Genomic DNA, 16,205 nt, shown 5'->3' on the forward strand with positions numbered 1-16,205 from the left:
GTATTTGCTCATCACCACTGGTATAGTGAGGAGCTCTGCAGTGGCTGCTTCAGCTTCTCTACATGCATCCTGGAGAAGCGTTACAAGGTACTAGCATTTTCTCTTCCTCTCTAATACCAAGCCCCTGAGCTACAGCAAGTTCTCTTCTTTGCAGGGGAATCCCACCAGCTGGCAGCAGATCTCCCTAGCAACACAGGGAGCACTCCCAGTGGAGGACAGCTCCTTGTGCATGTGCACAGTCTAAGGATGTAAAAGAGTCTTCCAAAACCCATATTTAGGATTGAAATAAGGAACACAGACAGAACTTTCACGAAGGATAAAGATTTATAAGACTATTCTTAAACAAATTTAACTTTAAGTTGATACGGATCCTTTAATGACAAGGACATCTGCAAACTGCTCTGTTTTAAGCAAGCTAAGTTGCAGTCCTTGGACTGTTGGCAAATTGACAACATAGATAAGCAAATTGTAGATGTCCCTGGCAGAGGCACTTTTCAACCCCTCCCTGCTTTAACAACTTTTTTCCACTTTCACTGTAAATATCTTTGGTTAAGTTACTGCATGCACACACTGCTAAAAATGCACTGGCCTCTGAACAGTAAAGTGATTTATTTATGGCTATTCTGCCTGTTGGAAAGTTCTTATGGCTAAACCAGTTAGGTTGAGCTTGTTTTAAAAGATACATGTAGTTAACAGAGATTATATTTGTCAAGGATTGACAAATTATGCTGCAGTGGTGCCCACAATAAAGATATAATCCTGGTATATTAAAACAGTATGGCAGTATAAGTCTGAATAAGATACTACGGAAAACACTGAAGCATAATGCTTTGACAACTCATGAGTGGTGAAGTACAGCAGCCCACTGGTTGCACCAAAAGGTAACAGGCACTCTTAATTACAAACATTAATTCAGTTGTCAAAACAAAATCTTTACCAGCTAACTAATGGGAAATTCAATATCTTTACCAACTGTCCACTGCCAATAACTTAGTTCACTAGCTACATTCAGCAGCAAGGTAGTCAACTAGGACTTGATTTAACTATTGAGTGATAAAACTGAATGGTAAATTGCAGAATTACTTTTACAAATGTCTCATCTATATGTAGCAGTAATAGTAATTTCCTTCAAAAATCACATGCATTACTTTTTTCAGAAATTAATTAGTGCCATGATGTGTTTAGGGAAGATGTACGGATATGTAATTTGTAACTGATTCATTATATAAAATTAGTTTAGATGTACTACAGCTCTCAGGTTTTACAAGTACCAAACTTATGTATTTCATATCTAAATGAACTCGGGCAAATTTTGTATAAACAATTTAGAAATGCATCCTTATCTTTTAAAACAAAATTTACTTTCATGCTAAATTCTGGATGTATTTCATCTGGAAAAGTCAACATCAAATGCCTAAAAATAGAGTCAGATTACTGAGTTCTCTGAATTTAGTAGGTTCAAAACAGGAACGAATTTGCAAGTATACATTTTAAACACTACTAATTATTCAGTGCATAGGAACACAGTAAAAACCATAGTGTGGCGCACAGATATGGGAATCTTAACCATTTTTAATTAAAAGTGTGACAGTTTATCTTGAAGTAAATACTGAGGACCCAATTCTGCACTATAAGTCACTCAGGGAAACCCTTCCATCTGCATGGATTCAATTGCAGGAACAGGGCTAAGTAAGACCAGTGAAACACTTGGCTATCATTCTACTGTAGTCACAGTCAACTACTATTTCTACAACATATTTTTCTTTTTCTTGATGTTTCTGTTAATGCTGACATATTTTACTTTACTATTTACTCTCCACTCTTCATTTTTATTTGGTCAAAATGAAATTTACAAAAGTAACAAAAGAAGGTCTCTTTTTTTTATAATTTTGTTTGTAAACGGAATATACAAAACAAACTTAAAGAAATACATACAATAGCAAAATGTTTGCAAATGAAAAAAATGGAATGCGATCTTATATAGTAGTCAAAATTAATAAAACTTACAATAAAGTATATTCCAAAAATATAGATACATCTCCAGTGATAAAAAAAATCAGTGACAGATGGAAATTTAGATATATCTGTACAGCAGGCTTCTCTCTAGTTTTTATCATCTCAAACTTAAACCATGTTACACTGAAGAGTGGCAAGAGCACCTTTACTAGGGGTACAGAAATTCAGACTCTGTATAAACATGCATCTTTTGACTTTTTAGTATTAATATCTTATAAATTTCCAACATGGGGATCTAGAAAGTTTAAGTTTCTTCATAATCAGTACAAATGCAATTACAATATTAACATAGCTTCTTAAAGCTTAGCAAATTTAAGCCACATGTTTTGTGTTCTTAAAAACATGATTTTGTAACAAACACATTTGTCTGGATACTTAGTCACCTTTAAAAAAGAATAAAGTCTTGTTTTTCAAAGACTTCTACTATAAAAAATTCTGGAGCTGCAGTACATATTAGCATTCAAAGACAATCATAGCTCTAAAGGCTGCAGCACTTTTATTTAAGTAAAATGAAACTCGGGGAAGGCTGTAAAGACAGATGTCCCCTAAATGACACCAAAAAGTTATATTTAACAAATACAGAGAGAAGTTTTGTGGGGTCATGCCACTGCTACGTACTCGTGACTTCATATCAGTGATACAGGAAGTATGGTGCAATATGCCTGCTCTGTCAAAAAACAAAACCCAGACGCACTTCGTGTTTCTAAGGCATCTTCAAGTCAGTGATAAATTTGTTGGCTTAAAATCAGCATTATAACATATGAAAAACAAATGCTGGTTTAATTTCAGCAATCCTGGAAAAGGGGCTAAAGGGAATTAAATAGACTACGGTAGGTGATCACGAGTTATATTGTAAGAGATTACATTCCAAAAATAAGATCTACTGAAATAAGTGTCTGGAGAGAAGACAGGACACACAGAGGTACAGCAAGACAGAAATTTCCATTTATGACAAGTGCAAAATACAGGGATCACTATCTTAGGTAGTATTTAATGTGCACAAATGCAGCCTCCTAAAATCCTGGCAAATGTCTAGAGAAAAAACCAATTTTCATATTTCTGGTTTGTAGCTCTTAAGTGTAAAAGTATATTCTACTACCCAATTATTATCAAAAATTGACATTTTGTTTTAAAGCTGTGCCATTCACCTATAAGGAAAACAAATGTCATTTCACTGTGTCAGTATAAAGTTTTTAAGCTATGTTGCATATGTCTCAAGATAATGGTGTCATCCAAAAACCGACTTAGCTTATTGTGTGGCCTTATGTTGTTGCCCCCACAAAAACAAGAGAAACCGACTTTCTACAATAGACAGATATCACTGAAAACAGTTTGTAAGTAGCTTTCTTGTATTTTGGCCCAAATGACAAAAATGAGTTATGATTAGGCAAATAATGAAAAGGAAAAATTATCTGAGTTTATTTTCTGTACTCACCAGACAACACCAAAGGCTCCATATCCAATAGGTCTGTCCGGCTCAATATCCAGTTGCTGTTGTGGATGATGTGAGTGCTGATGATGGTGCGCTTTAACTGCAGCAGCTGCTGCAGCCTGTACCTGAGCAGGGGCCGCTGCAGCTGGTCCAGGGGCCTGACCCGGTGCCGGTGATGGGAAATATGGCTGTTGCTGCCCTGGGTTTAACATTGCCGCAGCCGCGGCCGCAGCCGCCGCAGCCGCAGCCGCCGAAGAGGCATGCTGCTGTACAGGATGTACCGCAGCCGCAGAGCCTGGATGTAAGTGATGTTGAGGGTGGTGGTGGTGATGGAGGTGAGGAGGGGGGAGGTGAGGAAGGTGGTGATGATGGTGGTGGTGGTGACCTGCTGCAGCTGCAGACGTACCGCCATTGTAAGCCGCCATCATTTTTGCGTTGGCTGTTGTGCCACAAAGAGACATTCAAAAAAATGCCCTTTGACTGGATAACAACTGGGTCAAGCTGTCATTTGGCCATAAAAAATGAAATTTGCTACACTTTAAAAGAAGTCAGGCTTCATCATACATGGCCCACCTTTAAAAGCATTGAGCCCAACTAGCTCTGCATCTCCATCAAGCCAGACAACGTGACGAATCTTTTCACGTGTCTGCAAGCCCAAAACCCCCTTATCCCCCCCCAAGATTTCGGCCGTGTCTGGCTACTAAAACTCCATCCTTGGGCTGTTGGGGATGGGGGTTTTTTCTTGTGCCACTCTTTAGAAATAAAATGGTCACTCCCCCTCCCCCTCAGAAAAGGGATGTGAAGTCACCCCCCTGGAATAGTTTGAGAGTATTGACAAGCCTACCCCTTCCATTCCCACATCCTCTTGGTCAAAAACCTTGGAAGAGCTCCCCCAGGTCTTCTACATCACTTCCCGCTTTGACACTCCCTGTACCCACTGAAATATACTAAAAACTTGGGAGGCTGGCAACTTTCTCTGGAAGGACAGAGAAGCTGTGCACGGGCACAGAGCAGCCCGAGAAGGGATGAGAGAAGAGATGGGACTAAGAAGGGGGAGGGAAAGAAGGGGGTAAATAAATGGGGGGGTGGAATCAAGATGCGAGGGGAGGGGGGAGGGCTGGCAGAAGGGAAAGTGACAAATGGAGGAGTGGGGAAGGGAACTGGAGAGGAGAATAAAGGGGGGAGGAGAGAACGAGGTGGAGGGGGACGAGGGAGGGAGGCGGCAAGAGCCCCAGCCCCCTCTCTGGCTGCCTCCCAAAGGCCCTGACAGCCTGACCCAGTGCGGGGCGGGGGGGAGCCCGGAGGCTGCAGCCCCCCCCTCAGGAAGGGAGGGGAAGGAGCAGGAGCCGGGATGGGGGGAGGGGAGAGGGTCTCCCGCGGAGTGTGTGCGGGAGGCAGAGGATGGGGGGGTTCTCAGGCCCCCGCCGCGCGGCGCCGCTCTGCCCCCCGGCAGCCGCCGCCGCCTCCTCCTCCTCGGCCGCCCGACCCGCCGCCGCCGCTGCTGCCGAGACTCACCTCCTCACGGAGCCCCAGAGCGGAGCACACAGCGAGCGAGCGGCGGGCACGCGCACCCGGCCTCCCCTCCCCACCACCCATGCGGGGCGCGCGCCCGACACCCGCCCGCAGCCAATCGGACCCGGCCCACCCGGCTCCGCGAGAGCCGCCCCTAGCCAATCACCGCGCAGAGCCACAGCTCAGCCAGTCTATCGGCTGCGGTCGCTGCAGAAACTCCGAGACTCAGTCCCGCCTGCCCGGCCCTGCCATCCAATCACCACGCGCCTTCTCGCCCGGAGCCGGTGAGACCCCGCGAGATTCCCTCACCTCACACAACCCTCACCTCGAATGGCCGCACCTTCTTCACCTTCCTGGCCAATCACCTGTCGCCGTTTCCCCCAACTGCCCAACCAGCTCTTCCCACCGCTAAAACCCACCCCAAAACAAGTCTCCGGACCAATAGAGATTGGAGGTGGGCAGTCATGGTGATTGACAGCCCTTCTCACGAGTGATACGGGCCGATGGAGCCGTCGTGCTTCAAATCGTAACGGGGAGGTTCCCCTCCCACCCCATGCCGGACCAGGAAGTGGCTTGTGCCACCTTCCGCAGAGGCCGGACGACCTGTAAGAGGCAAGGATGGTCGTGATGGGCAGAAGAAGCAGCCAATCCGCGAGGAGGGGGCGGGGTGAAGCGAGGACGCTCCTGGCAGGCGAAGAGAGGCAAGTGGGGCTGATCTCGTTGCTGAGGCGGCACGGGGAGGGAGGGGCCTAAAGGGGAAGGAAGCCTGAGGTGACCGAGGGCTGGAAGCCGCCGCTTGCCAGGCTCGTGGGGCGCGGGCTGGGCGGAGGCGCGGCAGGTGTCGGGCAGCCCTGTAGGCCGCTGACGTGCGTCTGGGCCGGGCGCAGGCGCGGGGCTCCATGGGACCCCGAATCCCCCTCGCAGGCCTGTCAGCCGCGTCGCTGGGGGCTTGGGAGGCGGCCCCGCCTTGCCTCAGGGCGCCTGGGGTTAGCGCAGCAACAGGCTGCCCCGCCCACCCCCCTGGACTCAGGGCTCTAGGCCAGGGGAGCTTTAACCCCCCCCCCCCCCGGCATAAGAGTCGTTGGGCCGGCCCAGGGGCTAGACATCCGTGTGCGGGGCGGTGTTTCAATCCACCCCAAGTAACCTGCTTGGGCCTGAAAACCAGGCAGTGACACTGACTCGACGCAGGACCAGAGGGGACCTGGCAGTTTCAGAGACTGAGCTCTGGGACTTGGGTCTCGTGAGGACTCTGCTCGGATGTGGAGCCAGGACCGGACAGAAGAACCTTGTTTCTCAAAGCAGTGATTTCCCCCGTCTCCCTCCAAAGGGACAGGGGTCCTCTCTCAGTTCTCAACCGAGTTAATCCACTTCCTCAGGAGCTGTGTGGGCAGAAGAAGCTCTCCTGTTGACACAGCCTCGTCTACATAGAAGTTTAGGTTGGTATAACTGCCTCACTCAGGATGAGGATTTTTCACACCCCAGAGCCACTTTACATCAATATATATTAGGAATGTTTGATATAGTTTATTTTAGTATTTGTGTAGCGACAAACAATTTTTAGCAGTTGTACAGTTACTAAAATACTTCCCCTCGTGGTGGGACCAGCAGCCAATGCACTCTCAGCCCTATTCCTGGAGAACCCCCTGCCACCTCACAAAGCTGCTTCTGTATCAGGTGGGGAGCCCTGACCCACTGTGGGCAGGGGCTGCTGCTGCCTCTGATACTGTATCAGAGGTATGAAAGCAGGGTGGCAAGTGGCTCCCCTGCATGCTCTTCATTTAAAACTCAAACCAGTGATCTGAGCCAGCCTGTTGGTCTGAGTTTAAAATGCAGAGCATGCTAGGAGCGGGGGAGGGGTTGCAGTTAACCAGCACCATTAACTGATAAGCAATCACTTATCAGTTAAATGGTTAGCCGGCTAGCCATTGACATCCCTAATAGATATCTGTAGTGTAGATTTGGGTTTAATAGCAGATGCTGTAGTGAAATCTTATATTGCTAAGATTTTACTTTTTCTACATCTACTACTGAATATTTATTAGCATGCTCAGCAGTCCTGTCCAAAGTTAAAATAAATATCACTTTCCAAAATAAACAAGCAAAGTATATTTTTAACCATCACATCCTTGATTTATTTTTAAGGTGGTAGTTCATGCAATGAATAAAGTCCAATAATTCAAAATGATTCTTCCAAATCCTGTTAGGCAATACACTGTACATGCACTTGAAGAAGCATAGACACAATAAGGACATGTTCCATATATACATGAGTAAATTTGTAAATACTGCTTAAATCTAAGAGAGAGCTTTAATTGTCTACAACATATCCTTAAACTAACCCAAGCATTATTATGGGAAATGCATAAAAACTTACTAAATGGTAAGAGTTTTTTAAAATCTATTTAAATGAAATAGGTGGGGTGGCGATTCAATGTCAGAGGAAGAATGACTGACTGACAGTGAATTTGCAGGTGTCATCCTTAAGTGTGAACAAGCTGACAGGCCTTTTTACTCCTTCCTAGCTGACACTGGAAGCTTACTACACAGGGAAATTGACCGGCAGAACTACAGTGGTATAATTATACTGCCGGTCAATTTCCCTGTGGAGACAAACCCTATCTCCTATTATTCTAACGTCTTGTCTCTATGTTAAAAAGGCAACAGCCAAATCATTGTGCTGTTTTTATAATAGTGCAGAAGAAGCTACATGATATGTAATCCCATCACAGTACCAGGAAGTATTTAGCTTCAAAAGTGTTACATTAGCCAAATATCTAAATGAGAAGAGGCTGTAAATAGCTTTAGCATCTTGTTTGACACATTGGTAGAGGGGATAAAGAATTTTCAGTAAAACTAGTCATGTCAATTAAATTTTCACTGCATTTTGTAAAAATGTATATGTAGAGTATTATCCAATTTTGCAAACATTCAACCAACATTTGAAGGCATTTTTCTTGGTGTTATGATCCACTAATGAGCAAACCTCAGTGAGAGAAAATTGAAATCAGTTTGCATTTTGGCTGGGGGAAGGAAGAGGAAACACAGATGATCAGGACTAAGGCACAAATCAGGGATGTAAAGGTTTAACTGGTAAGCTTTGCCTTACCAGCATGCTTACTGTGGTAACTGGTTAACCGACACCTGGCCAGCCAGAGAAACCCCCACCCATGGCATGGTTAACCAGTTAAACCTATATTTTAACTGGTTAACAATTTACACAGAATTTTACATCCCTACCCCACATTGTGTGTTTTGATGCCTGCTCGCATCTCCTGTTGAAGTCAGTGGCAGCCATGAATGTGCTTCAGAATTCCCCTAAGTAGCTTGCACTGGGATGCTAAATAGAGAAGCAGGCAAACATCACCAACTTCAGAAAACATGCAGGAGTCTGAGGTGCAGAATCAACCAATAGGATAAACAGTGTGTGTGCCAACTTGAGCTCAGTACCCATAGATCTCTCCTAGAGGGGAAAAAAATACTTTCAAAGAGTTGAAACAAAAAACAAGCAAACAAACTCCACAAATGTGATGCAGTGTGATCTTACTGAAACACCATTTGCCCTTCCATGTTGAAAACACTTTCTGAAGACTGCATGAAAGGAACATTTTAAAGGAGAAAAATCCAGTTTGGACCTAACCTTCGTAGTGTAATTGTCTGATCAAAAGCAAATGGCAAACAAGACCTGATATTTAATGGGTTGCTAACAGGCAAGTGCCTACACACTACAGTCACAAGTGCTTTGCAGATGCCTAAGATAGATGTCTCTGGAAATTCAGGCCCTACGCTTGCAAACACTTGTGTAATTTAATATACATGAGTACTTCAGTTGAAGTCAGTGCACCTACATAAATGCCTTCTGAATGGGCCACAGTTAAATTAGGTCACAAAGGAACTGAAACAGTGGGTCAGTGTAGTTACAGCAAAGATATATTTGCACCTATGTATTTATTAAATCATATTGCAAATCCCACAGACTAGAAGTCACAAATGCTGGGGTGGATGGAGAGAGAGAACAAAAACTCATTTTCCTTGCTCTTGAAGCTGATCTAGAAATTAATCAAACTGCCTTGCTGAAAAATTGTCCCAACATAATCTAGAACTCCTGTAATGTACTTATTTATTGTCGCAGCTGATAGATACAGTTGGCTTTCAAAGTTGACAGTGTATTTGAAAGTTGCTTGTGAAGATGTTAAGCTGTTTCCACTGGCAGAGCCTGGCTCCTTCAGGTACTATGTTGCTAAAGAGATTTGAATCATCACTACTCATTCCTATCAGTGCTACTTATTCAACACAGCTGTTACCACTTTCTCAGAAGCACACAAGTTGCCAAATAACTTCAGGGAAGCACCATCTGACATGCATATACATTATCGTTTGTACTTTCTTGAGGCACCAATACCATGTTGGGGGCTGCATTTCTTTCAGTATCTTCTCTGGGATCCAGAATGTATTAGATATTTCAGTTTTCCAATGTAAATAACTCATGGCACATGTCCTGAATCCTGAGCATGATACTGGTGTTTCCTAGTTGTGTATAGCAGGCCTGCACAACTCAGAAAGCGGCAAGGGCCATATTACTCCAAAGAAAACAGCTGTGGGCCGCAAAGGTAGGTTTGGGGGGGTGGTGATACTTTATTAAGAATTTTCAATTAAATCAGGCCTGCGCAACATACGGCTCCCAATACCCTTACCCTCTCCTCTCCCAGGATCACCCTGTCCCCCCTCCCACTGACACCTCCCCTCTTGCCCCTTTTCCTCATTGTCTCCACTTGGCCCCCTGGCATTTGTCTCTCCTGCACCCTGCCCCTTGGTGCCTTCCCCTTTTTCCTGACCTGCCCCCCTTCCCTCAGCACAAGCCCCTTCCCCTCCCCTACCTGGCTTCTGCCTTCCAGTTTGCAGGGCTGCCGGAGCCTTTTTGAATCCGACGGTCACCGGCCGTGACATCACGATGCCACGTCATGCCAGCGTCCTGGTGTCTGCTGGCGTCCTGCCCTCTGGCTTGCGCCCCGCCTCCTCGCGCCAGAGCTGCACGCAGGCAGCCCGGCGGCGAGAATCGCCACACTTCCCCCTCCCCGGCAGCACTCCGCTTCTCCGCCTAGCCAGCAGATTGGATGGGGCTGCACCGCCCATAGTCGTCACGGGCTGCACAGTGAGCTCCTGTGGGCCGCATACAATCCGCAGGCCGTATGTTGTGCAGGCCTGGTGTACAGGAACAGCAAAGAGGTGCTTTGGGTTTTAAAAAACATACAAGCATTGCATTAGGAATAGTCCTGTTTAAAGTTAGTCTCTGACAAAGAGGTGCTTTTCCATGGTTTGTATACATCCTTTGTGTACATGTAGCCGAATCATTGGTCTGTTACACTTCAGTTGATCGCTCCAGTGTGGAATTCTGTACATTTGCTGAAAATAAACCTGTTCGTTGGATTTGAAAGCCTAGGTAGTAGCGTTTTTGTCTCCTTTGCAAGGGTCATGAAGTAAGCTGTGGTTCTAAAATATCCTATAATGTGCACAGTGTATTTCTAATTAATAAAAATACTTATATTGCATCTGCCATTCAAATATCTTAATTTGTTTCCACATTTTATTATAATTTATTCCTAATTAGAACAGACTTACAAACTCTTCATTGCATTTGTTTGTACCTCATACTTTTACTTACTTTGGTCCTGATTCTGCAAACCGCCTAAACACTTGTTACTTTACACATGTGTATAATCCAGTTGAAACTATATGAACAAAGTTATTTGTGTCCTGAAGCACTGGCAAAACTAGCTGACTTTTAATGGTAATGGAAGAATGTCAAGCATGTGCCCCATGCAGGAGATGGCAGGGGTTATGGTCCAACCAGAAAAATGTTACTTATTAACCTCTGACCCTAATGCTGTTTAACTGTAAAAATCAGAGCTTTAACCACGGGTGGGCACTAATTTTTTGCCGGGAGCCACTTCAGACATTTTTGAAGTGGCCCCCAGCTACACAGAAAGGGGCGGGGCAGCAAGCAGAAAGGGTGGGGCCAAGATACTTCAGGGTTCTCCACCAGAGCCGAAACTAAGGTTTTCTGCAACAGGGGCAAGCTACTGAACTGTGCCCCCTTCCCAAAAATGATAACATTCTTAATTTTTTGTATTAATTTTATTCATCGCACATGTTGTTAATTGCACGTCTATTGAGATTGCAAATAGATGATAGTAAAGATATAAATGAACTAATATTTTAACTTTATAATTTTTAATTTTGCGCCCCTAAATGTACTGCGCCTGGGGCGAGTGCTTCACTTGCCCCTCCCTTGTTACGGCTCTGTTCTCCACCCCCAATGCTTGGTCTGGGGGTGAGGGAATGCCTCCCCCCCACCACGTTCTTCCTATGTGCCCATGCCCCTGGTGTGGGAGGAGACTTCCCACGTTCCCCTGCTCCTAGGCCAATTAGGGGGTTTAAAAGCGCAATGTGTTCCTGGCAGGATGGGAGGAGGCTTCATGCGCTCCCCAGGCCCTAATTGGCCAGAGGGCAGGGGAGCAGCAGGGCCTCCGCGGGCCAGATCCACCCGCTTGGCAGGCCGGATCCGGCCCACAGAGGACCTTTTACCCACCCCTGGCTTTAACATATCTTTACCTCAGTTTAATATATATAAACCTAAGCCAGATTGGGGTTTGGGGGTTTTTTTGGAAGTGGCCACTAATTGTGGTTTGAAATAATAACTGACTTTTAACTCAATGCTATTGTTGACTACAACTGCTGCTAAACACACTGGACCTAATTTGCAGAAGTATCTCAAGCTGGTCCTCCAGAATTAATGGTCACACTTGCATAATTTGGTTACTAATACATATATTAAGAGTGTGTGTGTGTACATCTACTATATATTTGAGAGTCTGTACATCCGTCTGTGTGTCTGTCTGTCCAAGAACTCCTCCCTAATGGAAAGAGTTAGTACCACCAAATTCGGAATACAGCTTCCTCTTGTCATAACTTAAAGCACGGTCGAGGTTTGTTTGTGCCAGGACAATGGGATAGATGTGGAATGCAGTTGTTTCTTATCAAATGGCAGGGGAGTGATGTGATAGCAGGGACATTTATACTCACAAATGACCACAGGGGGCAGCTTACATGGGGGACAGTTATATCCCAGAATGATCAAGCGGGGCCAGCAAACATTCCAGGCCTGGGGAGCAGTCGCTGGCAGGCAGCCCCTCCCTGGGCCGACCCCAGGCAGCAGCCAGTGGGCGGGCCACACAGCCCCTGCCACTCTGTGGAGAAGACACTAGCTTCCCCCTTCCCCTGCTCTGAACTGCCTCCCTTCCCTGAGCCTCTCCCACACCTCCGAACCCCCTCCCTGAGCCTCCTACTCCATGCTCTGACTCCTGCAACTCCCACCCTTTGCCTTGAGCCCCTCCTCACCTCCAACCCTGACTCCCACACCTTCCACACAACCCAGTCTCCTGCTCTGAAGAACCCGAGCAACACTGGTTATGTCTTCCAGTATGTACATTTTTATAGCTTTTCTTACCAACTGAGTTTGAGTTCAGAATTCTGAATCATGCTTTCTGGATTCACTATATAAATCAATAAATGAGAGATAATTAGGAGTTACTGTGAAACATTGCATTTGTTTTTCATAATAGCTGCTACAATATGTTTCACAAAGCGACAACACTTGAAATAATTATGGAAACAGTACTTAAAGCAAGGGAAGATTATGTTGGACTCACCATTACAGTATAGACACTGATCTGAATTTCACTATAAAAGTATAAGCAAGAAAGAAAAGATTAATCGCCTACATTCTAGTGTGGTCAAACCTAGTGGTTCTCAACCAGAGGTACTTGTATCCTTGGGAGTACTCAGAGATCTTCCATCCGGGTCCATCAACTCAGCTAGATATTTGTTTATTTTTACTACAGGCCACATAAAAAGCACTAACGAAGTAAGTACATGCTAAAATTTCATACAGGGACTTGTTTGTGTTAGGGATGTTAATTAACGATTAATTTACTAGTCGAGTAGTCAGTGGAATTTCCATCGACTACTCAACTAGTTGATAGGCACTTCCACATTCCGCCTTTGAAATGTACACAAGTCCCCGCTGGGGCGTGCCAACTTTGAAATGTACAAGAGTCCCCCCCAGGCTCCATGCTGTGCTGCCGCTTTGAAATGCCTGTGGAACCTGGGATCAGCTGGGGACTCCCGAACTGATCCCAGGTTCTGTGGAAATGCCACATGGAGCCTTGGAATAGCTGAGTTTCCAGCTGACCCTGGGCTCCACGCAGCGCAGCAGCTTTGAAACTCTGTGGCAGTGTTTCAAAGGGGCAACGCTGCACAGCTGAGCCGGGGGATCAGCTGTGCGGCACTGCCCCTTTGAACGCTGTCTTTGTGTTTCAAGGTGGCGGCACCGCATAGCTGAGCCCAGGAAAGGGCAGCGCCACATGGAGCTCAGGGTCAGCTCCTTGCAGTGCTGCTTTGAAACGCCGAGGTGGCGTTTCAAAGGGGCAGCACCACACAGCTGATCCTGGGATCATCTGTGCGGCACTGCCACTTTGAAGTACCCCATCTTCCTTCTCCTCCTTTACAGCTACCTTTTCTGCATTTGCTCATTTATAGTCAACTAGTCCTTAACATCCTTAGTTTATGTTGTTCTAGACACTGAAATGTAAGTACAGTATTTATATTCCAATTGATTTATAATTATATGGTAAAAATAGAAAATAAGCAATTTTTCAGTAATAGTGTGCGCTGACAACTTTTTGAATTTTTAGGTCGGATTTTGTAAGCAAGTAGTTTTTAAACTTGGGGGTACATAATACATATTATACTCCTCAAAGCGGTGCAGTACTGTGAAAAGATTGAGATCCACTGGTCTAAACCAACATCCTGAGAGAAACACTTTTGCTTTATTAATGAAATTTAGAAATACAATATATTGGCCATCAAACGTAAAAATAACACTAATAAATGTGCTGGAGCAGTGGTGTGTGATACAAGATCACACTGCAAATGTTGATAGTGCAGTTTGTCTTTATATATGTTTAAGTCCTGATCTCAAGCCCATTCCAGCCCATTAGTACTCTTTCCACTGATTTCATTGGGCTTTGATTCTGGTCATTAGTGGATTGCATTACTTTTAATTTTTGTATATGTAAAATACTTGGCCTAAAATGTGCCATGGAAAATAATGTATGTCAAAATCTGAAAAATATTTCTTTTAAAAAATATATATAATTTATGGCAATTATCGTTGCTACTCTATAAAGCTGAAGATCATGCCTTCCATTATTATTTTTATCCTGCAAAGCCCTCCGTAGTGTATCGAAAAGCCATTATACTCCAGTGCAGCTACATTCATGAGCACACAAAAGTTTAAACTACGGAGCTATGTCTATACTGCCCCTGTTTTGGGCAAAAAATATGCAAATGAGGCAAAGCATGGAATATCGCTGTGCCTCATTTGCATAATTAATGAGGCTCCGCTTTTGCGCAACAGGCTTTTGCGTAAGAGCCGTTCTTCCGCATATTTTTCAGGAAGAATGGCTCTTGCTCAAGCGGGGGTTTTGCGCAAAAGCCTGTTGCGCAAAAACGGAGCCTCATTAATTATGCAAATGAGGTGCAGTGATATTCCATACTTTGCCTCATTTGCATATTTTTTGCCCAAAACAGGGGAAGTATAGACATAGCCTAGGTGTATTTATCTGCATTGTGAGAGTGCTCCAATAAATAGGGTCCAAGTGCGAGAGGTAGGAGAGCTGGGTTCCAGTCCTGGCTCTGCCACCACTGACTCCCTGTGTGACCTTAGCCAAAATATTACAAATCTCACTGCCCCAGTTTCTCCATCTGTAGAATGGAGATAAAGATGTTTAATGGAACTGATCATTATGTGCTTTGAGTTTAATGACTAGCGAGCATTATTGAAGTGTTATCTATTACTGTTTATAAATAGTAGTATGTCTCACATGCCCTTACTGTTTGTTTGTTCAAATGGGATTGAGGGAGGCAGATCAATCAAGTGGAGGGCTGATATCAGATAATGTCTGAAGGGATGCATTTATCTGAGGCATCCACACACAATTCTGGCAGATGACAGCATGGAAGGATATACAAGTATATCTGACTGGCATACAGGATCCGTAAACCTCCTTTTTGGATTTGCCATACTGTATTCTTTGCAGCAGAACCTTACTAGTTCTTGTTTTGATTTTGGGGTGGGAGCTTGTTTTGGGGTTTTTTTGTTTGTTTTGTTGTTGTCTTTGGCATCCCACAGACACTCAGAGAAGGGAACAAGAATCCCCTTCCTGCTTTCAGTTAATCTTTTTTGCAAAATACCACACTGATTTTTTTTCTCGCAACGTTCAAAAGAAAAGTATGTTATAACATAAGCTAAAAGAACTATCTCCAGGAAAGTCTAATGCTGTATATTTAAAAAGAGCATGAGAGGAATGATTTGTGGATTTTTTTAAAAATTTGATTGACAGCCCTTGCAAGATACCATTTAAACAGTTTCTTTTTTAAAAAATGGGTAGAAACATACAGAGATCAAGAGACACTGGAATATACGTGAATTTTTCTATTGAATCATGTAAGGGAATATAAAGATGTAAAGGAAAAAATAAACATGATGTTCATCATTTGTAAGACACTCTTAGTTACCTCATTCTGAACTTGATACATCTACCCTTTATTCACAATGAGTAGTACTTACAGATTGCATTAGTAAGCCCTATTCTATGTAGGGTGCAGAATCAAGTTGTCACATACAATTATGTGTGCTTCACAGCTCTTCTTTTCACTGTTCCAATCATCCAGGGCCACACTGTGCAACTTTACCCATGCTGAATAGTACCTACCTTCATCAATAGTCCTAATGATGTCAGTAAAGCAGAATCAACCCCTCATTAGTTTGGAAAGTGCAGGTAGAGACAACACGAGATCGTGCCAAAGCCTAGATTGATTGAAACTAATTTGTCGTTCTCAGTGATGCATGGAGAAATCTGATTGATGACTGTTGTTGATGAAACATGACAGATCAATTCTAATCTTTTACTGGTGAAGCCAGTTATTCATGGGGACATGCATCTGTCTGTTGCAATTTTGTTCACACTAATGGTGCTATAAAGTGGTAGCATGTCTACCGTTTGTGTATCCAACACCAAACACTGGCATTTCATCTATATATGTGTCAGACCTATTTACCTAAACCCACTGCAAACTACATGGAAAAGTTCCATATACATCAGTTGTACAGCATGCAGACCAGTAT

At 44.3% G+C, this 16,205-nt stretch overlaps 1 protein-coding gene across 3 annotated transcripts in view; it reads right to left on the bottom strand.

The window, feature by feature from the left end:
• NLK (nemo like kinase) overlaps nucleotides 1-5,239 on the bottom strand; it is a 150,505-nt gene extending 145,266 nt beyond the window's left edge. For 2 of the 3 annotated variants that reach the window (XM_006138583.5, XM_006138584.5), the window contains exon 1: nucleotides 3,452-5,239. In XM_006138583.5, coding sequence (XP_006138645.2) covers nucleotides 3,452-3,909 — 458 coding nt within the window. In that variant the 5' untranslated portion in view covers nucleotides 3,910-5,239. The remainder of the gene's footprint in view (nucleotides 1-3,451) is intronic. The other variant, XM_075904850.2, reaches the window with a different exon arrangement.
• Nucleotides 5,240-16,205: the final 10,966 nt, after the last annotated feature.

Source organism: Pelodiscus sinensis, chromosome 21, assembly GCF_052426305.1.
Source record: "Pelodiscus sinensis isolate ZL-2025 chromosome 21, ASM5242630v1, whole genome shotgun sequence".
Classification (NCBI taxonomy): domain Eukaryota; kingdom Metazoa; phylum Chordata; order Testudines; family Trionychidae; genus Pelodiscus; species Pelodiscus sinensis.